Source organism: Olea europaea, chromosome 14, assembly GCF_002742605.1.
Source record: "Olea europaea var. sylvestris chromosome 14, O_europaea_v1, whole genome shotgun sequence".
Taxonomy (NCBI): Eukaryota; Viridiplantae; Streptophyta; class Magnoliopsida; order Lamiales; family Oleaceae; genus Olea; species Olea europaea.
In genome coordinates, this window is record NC_036250.1 from 16997563 (window position 1) to 17009579 (window position 12017).

The 12017-nt window shown below is 34.3% G+C and overlaps 2 protein-coding genes across 4 annotated transcripts in view; both read right to left on the reverse strand.

The window, feature by feature from the left end:
- Positions 1-207: 207 nt before the first annotated feature.
- Positions 208-5510, reverse strand: LOC111409350 (serine/threonine-protein kinase/endoribonuclease IRE1b-like). 3 transcript variants are annotated; one of them, XM_023039405.1, is made up of 6 exons: positions 5177-5510; positions 4284-4515; positions 2566-4064; positions 1406-1575; positions 1018-1264; positions 208-856 (listed from the first exon to the last, which is right to left on the reverse strand). In XM_023039405.1, exons 1-6 carry the CDS (start codon positions 5335-5337, stop codon positions 409-411), a joined length of 2757 nt encoding a protein of 918 aa, XP_022895173.1. In that variant the 5' UTR covers positions 5338-5510; the 3' UTR covers positions 208-408. The 3 variants fall into 3 exon arrangements, with proteins under 3 accessions (XP_022895173.1, XP_022895172.1, XP_022895174.1); XM_023039404.1 differs by having other exon boundaries at positions 4284-4518; XM_023039406.1 differs by lacking the exon at positions 5177-5510 and having other exon boundaries at positions 4284-4400; positions 4484-4502.
- Positions 5511-7624: 2114 nt separating this feature from the next.
- Positions 7625-12017, reverse strand: part of LOC111409587 — a 6092-nt gene continuing 1699 nt past the window's right edge. The window contains exons 6-8 of the mRNA XM_023039618.1: positions 11603-11739; positions 11292-11378; positions 7625-7963 (exon numbers count right to left, since the gene is read on the reverse strand). Coding sequence (XP_022895386.1) covers positions 7829-7963; positions 11292-11378; positions 11603-11739 — 359 coding nt within the window. The 3' untranslated portion in view covers positions 7625-7828. The remainder of the gene's footprint in view (positions 7964-11291; positions 11379-11602; positions 11740-12017) is intronic.

Here is a 12017-nt window from a genome sequence, read left to right on the forward strand (position 1 = left end):
TTAAATTAACTTATTTGGTAATCCACAAGCTATCAACTTAGATTTAGAGAAAGATAACCATAAAATTATTTTCTCGAGCACTTGTCACCTCCACTTTTTACAGCAGAAGTATACATCCACCAGATGTTAAAATTACCGTAGCCATAAAGATGAGGAACAAATTATAAAAATTAAAACACATTAATTTAAAATAACTGTGAACAAATAAAATAATAATTAGAATATCATTACCTTTATCTATAAGATTATTTGTGCAGGAGCCTGTGACAGTTTTGGGTGGGTGGGGGTACCATAAAATTCATTAATGTAGACAGACTTTCCAAGAATAATTTACAAGTGAGTATACAAAAAAATAGATTTTGTGGTACACATTTACAAGATAATATTAACAAGGAGGACAAACAGAGGCTATTTACTTCTGAAGTATTTGTGAAAGGTTTCTTCCTCTGCACAAGATCTGCTAATCACTGTGTAGACCTCTGTAAGAAGTTTTGGGAATCGACTTGAGAAATAGTAATCAAATCCTTCAGGAACCGGTCCTATTAATCCCTGAATTTCTTTTGAAAGTTCCCTGAAGTGGTTCAACTTGTTTCTTATGACACGCAACAAGTCGCGTACGCTATCAAATTTATAACGCCTGTAACGGCCAATGTCATTAATAAAGATGATGTCCATCTTTTCATCCCATTTACCACCCCCAAAAGCAACTTTTCCGATACTTTCGAGTGCCTTCAAGAGTTCAGAATCACTATCCCTGTCCTCTAATTCAACCCGATCACTAGCATCTCGAAGAAATGAGAGCCGCATCTCAGAGTTCCAAAACAAAGGATGCTGCATTACCTCCACTGACTTTGGCCTATAGAATAAAAGAATTTTTTTTTTTTTTTTAACTTTAGTTAATTATAGAATAACATTACAAGTATATTGTCACCACTGATATATGAAATCGAGTAATGATGTTGCCTCCAAAGTGAAATGCTATACTGAAGTATGACAAGAAAGAAAAAGGGACATTACCTCAAATCTGGGTTTGGATCTAGGAGTCTGGAGATTAGATCTGTTGCTTCTGGTATATGCTCTATCAAGAAAAGGTCTTTCTGATTATTGATTATATTTATATCACGCACAAAATTTTCCCCAAATGGGTGTTTGCCCCCAGTTATGCAGAAAAAAAGAATACAACCTAAACTGAATAAATCTACAGCACGCTTTTGACGTTCACGGCGCAATTGCTCTGGTGCTTGCCAACCTGAACTCCCATAACCTGCTAGGACAAAAATAAGATATTGAAGTATATATGTACAGAAAATACAAGATTAATAATATTTTGCCATCAGATCGATTTCCACAACTAAACATGCAACAAACATAAGCATATCTACAGCAGAACAACACATGTACTCACCCGTAGCACTTTTGGTTAAAGACGTGTCCCCAGCTAAGCGCTTGCTGATACCCATATCAGAAAGCTTCGCGCATATTGCTCTCTCTTTGATTACAAGGACATTCTGAGGCTTTAGATCTCGATGTATAATTCCAAGTTCATGCAAATGTGCTAGTCCGCAAACAATATCCCTGCAGCTCATAATAGAGAGAGTCAATTTATACTGAGCCAAATATAGAAGGAAAAGGATAACACTAGCAAAAACAATCTTTTGTAACTGCTGTAAGGAATGATGATTTTTTAGAAGGCTAAACTCAACAAAGCCTCCATTTGGCAAATTCATAACTGGGTTAAATAAATGTGTAATTGTAATTAGTATTTGAGTTTAACTGAATTTATTAACCATATATTAATTTCTTTCCAAATGGAGGTCTAATATAAATATGATATGAAGTGCATATAATCATGAGCTATAATGCACCAACATGAACACGTCTCTAACACAGTATTTGACACGAGATTTTTTTAAAAAGTACTGACATGATACGTTGTTGACACGTGGATTAAATTATTTAAAATTCTCCATTTATAGTATAAATTTAGTTTTATATTTGTTATTAATTTTTCTTATTGAAATCTTTTAAATATGAGTACCTATTTGTCATTTATTAATAACTTTGAGTTATATTTTTAATAAAAAGAAAAATATTTATGGTAGTGTCCAAGGAGTGTCGTTATCGACATGTATCGGATACAGACACGCTATCCTAAATGAAGTGTCCGTGCTACAGAGATCATGAGATACTTGCATAGTAAAATATGTAATTAAGAGTTTATTTGAAGTAAATTAGTTCAATTCTAATACATCTACAGGGAAATCTTGAGGAAATTACGCAAAATTTTCTGAAGATATTTCCTATTAAGTTTACAGAAATCATATTCAATCTAGTTCAACTTTTAATTATATACTTTGTGTCATTTACCACTTCTAGTATAATGCACAGAGAAGTATCATAAACAGGACGAAAAGTTGTCAAGTTTCAAATATTTTCATTTGCTTTGTGAAGTTTTTTCTTCTTTGGTGAGTGGGGGACAGATACATTGTGTTTCTAGATTAGGCAGGTTTTAACATAAACACCATACATATGAACCATAATAGATTGAGATAATATCAAACCTACCTCATTAATTGTAACAAGCAAGTAGATGGATAGCCATTAGCCTTCCACAGTTCAAGATCCTTGTCATTTCCAAGAACTGACAGCAACCGGCAATCACTAAGAGATTCATTATCTTGGTCTCCTATAGGTATCTGATTCTGAGAAGTAGAGGTGTAATACAATATCAAATCATGTAAACTACATGTACACCGTTCCAGAGCAAGGTAGACAAAATCCTGATCATATTCCACTCCATACCATCGGACAATGTTTGGATGATGATCTGATGCAATAAGATTCTGAATCTCTTTTAAAGCCACATCATGATGAGTCTGAACAAGGCGTTTAACAGCCACTAAACGGCCATCATAAATTCCTTCAAGTACAATAGTTCCATTGCTTCCCTTGGCAATTTCCTTATCGGAAACCAACAACTTCCCAATCTGACGTCCATTTACAAGACTCTTGTAGTTACTTGAATAATTCAGTAAATTTCCTTTAGTTATTTCAATGTTTTGGAGATCATTTCTGGCCAGTACGCTCTGATGGTCTGAAATATGGTTAGTCTTGTTCTCAACAACAGAGCTATTTTTAATGGTAGCACTTCTGCGACTTTTCTTCTTTTTGGTTTTTATGACCTGAAACTTATTGCCTTCAGGCTGCTGGTACAATTTACCTTGTCCCCTAACCACTGCACATCTTACATAGAAAAAGAAAGCCATGATTAGTGGCACCAACGCAGCATATAGAAAGGAAGGCCAGAGATGATATCGTTCTAAATTATGAGAGTCTATACTGTGATTCATATGATGACCACCACCTCCAGGCAGACCCCTGATAATAAATTTTTCAGGGTTAGGTTTGGGCAAAGCCAGCAATAGTTGTTTCTCATTACCATGATGAACACCTAAAAACTTATCCGCTGGCTCTAACATAGGATCATGATCAGCAGAAGGTAAAGAAAGAACTTTGCCTCCTGGAAGAGCATCTGGTAACTTGTCAACCACAAAAAGGGATTCCAGTGAGCTACGATCACGGATGCGATAGACCACAGGCCTCGTCTGGCAATGCACTGTCAACTTTGTATGAAGCTTATATCCTGGACCAAACTTGTCAGCCTCAGGTAAAAGTCCACCCAGTAAATTCTCAATTCCTTCACATTGGAATGAAGCTTCAATATCAGCAAACTTTAGAGACCAAAGAACTTCCCCGGTCTCCTTGGAGGTATACTTCAGATTATAGTCTGTCCTTGTAACATAGAGTAGCTTCTCAACATCCTCCAAGTCAGTGGGGCCAGATCCTACCAATTCTTCAATATCCTTTCTAGCTAGAATAGAAGATTCATCAGCACCCTGCTCTCCAACCGAGGGAAAATTCTCGGATTTAAATGTACGAACTACTTTTCCAGATTTGCTATCAACAAGAAATACAGCAGTTATCTTTGATCCTAACATGACACCACCACCAGCTGATACAAATGGAGTGCGCCTCACAAATTCTTCAGCACTCAGATTGAGCTGCTGCAATGGAAAAATACATGCAACAAGTTAGTGTAAGAAACCATAAGGCAGATGAGGATACTCTATGACAACATGGACGGAACGCTAGAATATGGAGAAAGAATATGTAAAGCTGCTGAAAATAGCTCATCCTCATTATCAGAAATCATGCAATCCAAGGCAACAAATACCAGATTAAGAGCCTATAAAATAAGATGTAAGAAAGTTCTATGGACATACCACTTTATTGATGCCTTTCGTGTGTAAGTAAAGTTTCCAGTCATCTCCACAATCTATGTAGAAATTATCACCATCAGCAGAGGAAACAAATTTTTCACCTTCACTACTGGGGAGTGCCTGATAAGAGGAATAAATAGATGGCCCGGATGAAAATGACCAAAGGATTTGTCCGGAACCAATCTCAACAAAATATACCATACCATCTGGAGCAGCCACTATTGCAGTATCATGTCTACTGATTTTATATCCAAGAGCAATGAAGAGGACAACACACGAACAGATAGCATAAAAGAGGAAAAATCCAGACGTTATTACAAATACAAAAATTATATCCTGCCAAACATTTCAATCTACTAATCCACCCTCCACCCCCAAGAAAAAGAAAAGGAAAAAGAAAAAGAAGAGTGGTTAACACCCTTTCCCTTCTTTTGAAATATCATTAGGCTAGTACACTCAATTTAGAAACAGGGCTTTTCCTCACTAACTGTTGGCAACATGTAAAATCATTGGAACGTTGTTTTATTTTCCACTACAAGGTCAGAGTAAGGACCCATAATTATCCATTGTATGCTACTACAACATTATTTATGCTGGAAGTCTATATTTGAACAACCACGACAACATCTTCATTATATCAGGTGTCCAGTATATAATCACCCGCATAACCCACAACAAACGTTTTCTACCCGGGGGGGGGTGGTGTTGGGAATGAGCCTCTAAAGTGTTCTCAAAAATCAGCTTAAATTATTGTGTTAAATGCAGTTATCAATTGCTCAATTTTTATAAATACAATTTCTGATCTCTTCGAAAATTAAATTTTGAAAAAAAAAATCAAATCTTTACAAAATACTCCATATACAGAAGATTATTTAGAAACTAAAGGCAGCACTTACGGCGTCGTTACAAATTGAGAATTGGTAGATGGACCTTCGGAACCACTGAGAACATCCGGATCTGGATCCGGGTTATCAGGGCTTGCTTTAACCCTCAATACAACAGCTAAAATTAGGAAGGTGAAAAACAGAAATGCAATGAATAGGCCTCCGCCTCTCATCTGGCGACTTCAATTGATTTTGTTGATCAGCATGAAAAGAACGTATCTTTCCAAAACGAATCGGGTGTGATTTTGTTATGATAATAAGACCTTGTACAATTCAAGATTATATGAATGAAAAATTCATTCTTTTTAGGGTTTTCGAAAAATGCGGAAGAAGACGGCTCCAATAAGAGGCGAACTTTAGTCCATCTTTGATTGATTATTGATGTATAAAATATCGAGTTTTGATTATTGAATTTAAGTCAATATCTTCGACTGTTCATTGAAATTTAAAATGTCTAATTTGACTATTAAATTTTGAAAAATATTATACATTACTCATCGAAACTTGAAAAATATTATATATTACTCACCTAATTTTGAAAAATGTTGTACATTACTCACTGTAAATTCGGTATTTTTCAAAGGTCAACAATTATGCTAGTTAATAAGGTACAGCATATTCAAAAATTCAGTGGCCAAAACTTGACATTTTAAATTTCAGCGAGCAATTTAAGACATTGATCTAGATTCAATGAGCAATCGAAGACATTGATCTAAATTCAATGACCAAAACTCAATATTTTAAATTTCAGTGATCAATTAAAAACATGAACCAAAGTTCAATAACCATTGCAACAATTAACTCATCGCTATTGTTACCGAGCCCCGTTTGGTAGATATTTTTAATAATAGATTTTATGATAAGTGAATTTTTTTAAGAACGCATGGTTAAAAAAGTTGGAAAAATCTTTTCATAATTAGGACATGTTCGGTAGTGATTATGAGAATTCATTTTTTTAATGTTAAATAGAAAAATGGGTCCTACCTGTGATTGAAAAAATAAAAAATGATGATTGAAATAGTGAAATAACAATAAAAAATTTGATTTTTTTGAGTAAAAAATTGCTACCAAACGAAGGCTTAATACATTTCACTGCTCCCTTACTGGAACTAGAAAGAAAGGTGGCTACAACTTAAACCAGGCTCCACTTTAGATAGGTTTTTGGTTTTAATCAAGATAGGTCAAGGGTGCTTCGGAACAAGGAATGACGTAGCAATGGATAATTATATATCAGACAGGATAGATCAATCCAGAGGACAAATCAGTAGGATATTTTATTTGAAGAATGTGTAATTAAAAATTATTTTTGAAGAGAAGTAAAATTTCGTTTATGCAACCAAACACGGGCTATAATTATTGCCGCCTACTCGGCGCTATTTATTCAAAGCTGAGACAAATTAGCAGTTAAATGATCCCAAAAGGGTGTAAAATAAAATAAAATAAATAAATAAATAGAATTCTTTCTTGCAGTCAAATTGAGAAATTATTTTCAAGTTGTCTTTCTCTAGGGAGTGGTCTCATTGATATAATAATGTAAGGTCCCGTTTGAGCCCCATTAATTTGAAGAAATTTATTATAGAATAGTGATTGATGGATAATGTGTAATTAAAAAAGAATGAAATTTTTTTGATTTGCGTGTAATATTATTTTAATGAAAAATGTGGTTAAAAATAAATATTGTAAGAAAAAATAGATGACAAACAAGGGCTTAACGTTTTGTACCTATAATCACTAGCTAGGCCCAAAGTAGCAAGAATGGACAAGGATGGCCCTCCATGGAGGCAAAATATGATCTCATTTATTTATTTATTTTATATTTTAAATACGATTTAAAATTAGGACACCTGTGGAAGGCTACATGTTTTTCTTGCACATTTGAATGATTGAACAATATTTACAGTGTGACCACTGATTATGGATGTCAATTCCTCCTCTCTAATAGCTAACATTGCAGACGAGGTAGCTTAAAATGATATTTATACCAACATAATTTTACGACTTCTTAGCAAGAAATGGCACTGTACTAAAAGTGTGTCTGCCTAATTTTTGCAAACAGGAATATACTTGGACAATTAAGCATTAGTTCATGCATCATGACAAGCTCTCTCCCTATCTCAATAAAATAGGTGCAGGAAAGAAAAAAAGGAAAAAAGATCTCTTTTTTTGGATTGCTACTAACAAAGAATATTACACCATTGATTGTGAAATATCGATTGCTTGTTGACCTTGTCGCTAGACAAATCAATGAGTGATCAGGATCAATCTACCTATCTGATAGAAAAGGATTTCGTGATGTTGAACCAATCTATCTTGAGAGGGAAAAAAAGGTCTCTTAGTATTACATAACAATTTAGAGAGGCCCTCGAAAAGGGATTAAAATAATCATTTGATCTAGTAGTTTCATCATGCTTAAAACCTGCATTTTTTGAAAAAGTAACCACAAAATGTAGTGGACCCCAATTCTTATAAGCACAGCCAAACGTTTCCTAATATTGATAAGAAGTTGAACTTTCATTGTTTAGATCCAATGTCAACAGGTAATGAGTAACAAGAAGACTAGAATTGCAAAACGGGGCTTTCTCAGATGACAACTTCATTGTTTTCTAAGTTAAACAGATCATTGCATAGCAGTTCAAGATTTTGTATGAGATCAACATGACAGTCTCATACGACAGATTCAACTTCGTCTGAGTTAACAGCTTCTCCATTTGGGGGGTCGTCTGACCGCAGCTGAGTGGATACATTGTCTATAGCAGAGTTGAGCTGTTCGATCTTCTCAGCCAGCTTCTGACGTTGCTTCTATTAATGGGACAGCATGCAAATGTTTCACAAAAGATAAATGAGTAAGGAACATGCCTCTATGACATTGGTGTTACATCAATGATGAAGCAAATCAGTGCATTTGTTAAATATTTGGCAGGAATTTATATCAATATTGCAGTTTTAGTTTATTACCAAGTTATTCCATAGTCTAGTCTGAAGATTCTATTAAAGCAAAAATAATTATCTTGACTCTACTGTATTCTCATAAGATGATGCACACTAACTAATAATCCTCCCAGTGCTACATCATAGGCACACTTTACTCATAAGAGAGAGAAAATCAACCAGTCGACCTTATAGTTGCCCTGGAACCAGGATATCTTGGATTGCAGGATTCTACATCCACATTTTGAAAAGTTCAATGATGGCAGGAGGTTCCTAGGTCTATCAATAGAGGGAGGAAAAAAGGACTTTGTTTGACCATTAAACTTAGGTATATCTTAAATAAACAGCCTTATGAAATATTTGTATTGAACTACACCAAAATAGGCTAGTAATAGAATCCAGTAGCAGCCATGTACAGTTTGGACGAGGTATTGTTTGGTTGATGTTTCAAGTTTTTATCCCTTTATTTTTTATTTTCTTCTTTTCTTCCAAGTTCAAACTCATGAATTAACCCTTATCCAGTCTCATCAACTCAAAATATATCATGAGGTTTGGATAAAAATTAGAATTTTTTTTTGGTAGATTTTGATAAAAGTTGGTGAAACTTGTGGTTAATAAGTTGATAAAAGTTGTGTGTCCCATAAAATGTATAAATGAAAATGAATTTGGGAAAAAAAATGAGTTTTCAAGAAATGGGAGCCACACGGGCATAGTTTCAGTTGATAAGATAGAAAGAGACTAAGAGAATATTTGATGTAGATATTTTGATAATAGATGTTGTGAAAAGTGATTTTGTTAAAAAACCTGGTTAAAAATAGGGAATAATTATAGGTCTACATGCAAAATATTTTATTGGAGGTATATATTGTTGAAAATGAGTTCAAAAAAAAAAAAAATGAGTTTTAAAAAACTCTACCAAATAGCAGCTAAATTGTTGACATCGGAATGCTTTAGAATCTAGAAGTCGGGTTGAGTAGATTCAAGACCCAATACATGCAATGCCTTGAATAATAGTAGGATCAAACATATCAATGAAGTTACTATGGACAATCATGTCATCTGCAAAACAAAATAAAAAATAAAAAAATTCTCTTTTTAATGGGCATCAAATGGGTGCTAAGTTTGATGTATGAGCAAACTAAAATAGAAAAGATTAAAATGAAAATATTATCCAACAAATGGAGTTGATATTGATTGATGAGGACAAATTAAAGAAATGATGACTTAGGTGGTTAGGACGCGATTTGCATAGACCTAAAGAGGTTCACGTTCATAGAAGGGGTTAAAAGAGGGCGGGGCAAACCATAACTAAAAGGCTAATGATCCAGTTGTTTTCCAATACATCTAAAATGAACCAAACGAATTGGTAAAAAAGGATTCATGTAGGTATCCCAAATTTATTCGAAACAAAGTTTCTTTGTTGTTTATAGTTGTTTTCTTTATATGTTTTTTGTTCGGATGGGAGGGAGAGTAAGAGAGGATTGCCTTTTGGCAATCTCTAGAGTAGCTACAATGACTTCCACATAATTAGAAAAGGGTAATTAGCACAAAACATCCCTACCTTTCGATGTTTTTGTGGAAAACGTCCCTACCTTTCATTTTTTGGCGGATTACACCCTTACCTTTACCTTTTTTTGCGCAAAACGTCATTCTGTCAACTCTCCGTTAAAATGCTCCGTTAAATCAAAAAGGTAATTAGCACAAAAGGTCCCTACCTTTCAAAGTTATTATGCAAAACATCCCTACCTTTTATTTTTTAGCATAATTAGCAGAAAAGGTCCCTACCTTTCAATATTATTGTGCAAAACGTCCCTACCTTTCATTTTTAGCATTTTTACCCCTACATTTCACATTTCATTGTGCAAAAGGTCCTTTTCATTCATTTTTTCAATAAAATGACGATTTTACCCTCCTATTGAAATAAAACAAAAAGAAAAGAAAAAAATAATTAATTAATTGCAATCATAGTTCTAAATCTTTCAAAACATTACAGATAAATCATAAATTCTCAACCACCACCATTTTCACAACCTATCAAGCTGCCAACTATAAATCCACATAATACCACCTTTCGACCACCATGCCCACCGGACTCCACCACCGTAAATGTGATTGTTTCGGACAGATTGGTGATCAATACTATGACGGAGGATATTGGGGAGAGTGAGGCGACACTGGTGGTGGTGGAGTCCGATAGGTGTTATGGTCGAAAAGTGGTGCTATATGGATCTATAGGTGGTGGCTTGGTGGGGTTGTGAAAGTGACGGCAGTGGAGAATTTAGGATTTATTTGTAATGTTTTGAAAGATTTAGAACTATGATTGCAATTAATTAATTATTTTTTTCTTTTCTTTTTGTTTTATTTCAATAAGAGGGTAAAATCGTCATTTTATTGAAAAAATGGATGAAAAGGACCTTTTGCGCAATGAAATGTGAAATGTAGGGGTAAAAATGCTAAAAATGAAAGGTAGGGACGTTTTGCACAATAATATTGAAAGGTAGGGACCTTTTCTGCTAATTATGCTAAAAAAATAAAAGGTAGGGATGTTTTGCACAATAACTTTGAAAGGTAGGGACATTTTGTGCTACTTACCTTTTTGATTTAACGGAGCATTTTAACGGAGAGTTGACAGAAGGACGTTTTGCGCAAAAAAAGGTAAAGGTAAGGGTGTAATCCGCCAAAAAATGAAAGGTAGGGACGTTTTCCACAAAAATATCGAAAGATAGGGATATTTTGTGCTAATTACCTATTAGAAAACAACACAATTGCAGGCTTTAGATAAAATTTTCACACAGTTGACATCTTGCATGAAAAATATCACTTCCAATTACTAACAACTTATAGTAGATAACAAAGCAGCTCTTGAATTCATTTGCATTTATTATTCAAAGTCGTGGAAAACCTCATGCAATAAAAACCAAGGTTCTTCTATGTACCATATGAAATCTAACATGGTGAAATTATGTTTGGCTCAAACATTGACACGTGAAAATGGGCAAAAAAATAAACTTATTTTGCCAAGTTGCATATAAATGGGAGACTAAATTTTTTAATTGTACAGTATGACTAGCGCAGTTTAGCAAGCAAGAAAATATGCAGACATAAAGGATCTCAACGCTTAAAAACTAGTTTTCATCAGAAGAAGATGCTACATTGGAAGAGATTGCTCCCCCAATTAATTATAAAAAGGCATACTTACCTCCAAAACTTTTTCTTCATCATAGATGAATTTGGGCAATTTCTTCATGAGATCCTTTTTATCAGCCCCAGCTAAAGCCTTGCTGATCTGTGAAAAAGAGAAGAGACCAGCTGAATAATGTTCTATACAACAGTTTATTTAGATTCCTCCTCAAAGATGCAGCAATCAAGCATTGTAGTGAGACAGAATGAAATCTCAATGAAGCAAAAAATTGATATGTCTAAGATAAAAGTTTTCAATATTACAAGAGAGCAGGTGGCCTTCAATGCTAAAATAACTGCATCTATTAGTAATTGTTTGATTGTTATCACCTGAGGTGCACACACACAACTGAGGGTTCCAACAACTAATCCACCCAAAACAAAGCCTCCAATAAAGATGCCTGCACCGCTTGGCCTTCCACCATCACTGCCATCAAACACACGAGAGACGGAGATATCTTTAGAAACTTATTTTGATATACATTGAAAATGAATATATGAGAATCATAATCTACTATGTTATTTTTTATTTCATTTTCACATTGATCTCTTTGCCATTGAAAGTTCACATTATTACAAGTGATAGGCAGACTTTTATCGGTCATCATTGATCAGGACCAAATAAAGATAACTGTGATATGTATAAAGTTATAGTTGAAGCCGTTGGGTTCAAAGCAAATAAAAAAAGCTGAGATAAGTCTATATCTTGAGAACTTGAATTTTTAGGACACAGCAATAGTTTATA

Coding starts and splice junctions, on each gene's coding strand:
- LOC111409350 (XM_023039404.1), bottom strand. CDS start 5,337: ATGAGAGGCGGAGGCCTATTCATTGCATTTCTGTTTTTCACCTTCCTA. Junction 4,519..5,176: donor TCTCAATTTGTAACGACGCC/GTAAGTGCTGCC, acceptor ATATAAAATCAG/TAGACATGATACTGCAATAG. Junction 1,576..2,565: donor TGCTTGTTACAATTAATGAG/GTAGGTTTGATA, acceptor TATGAGCTGCAG/GGATATTGTTTGCGGACTAG.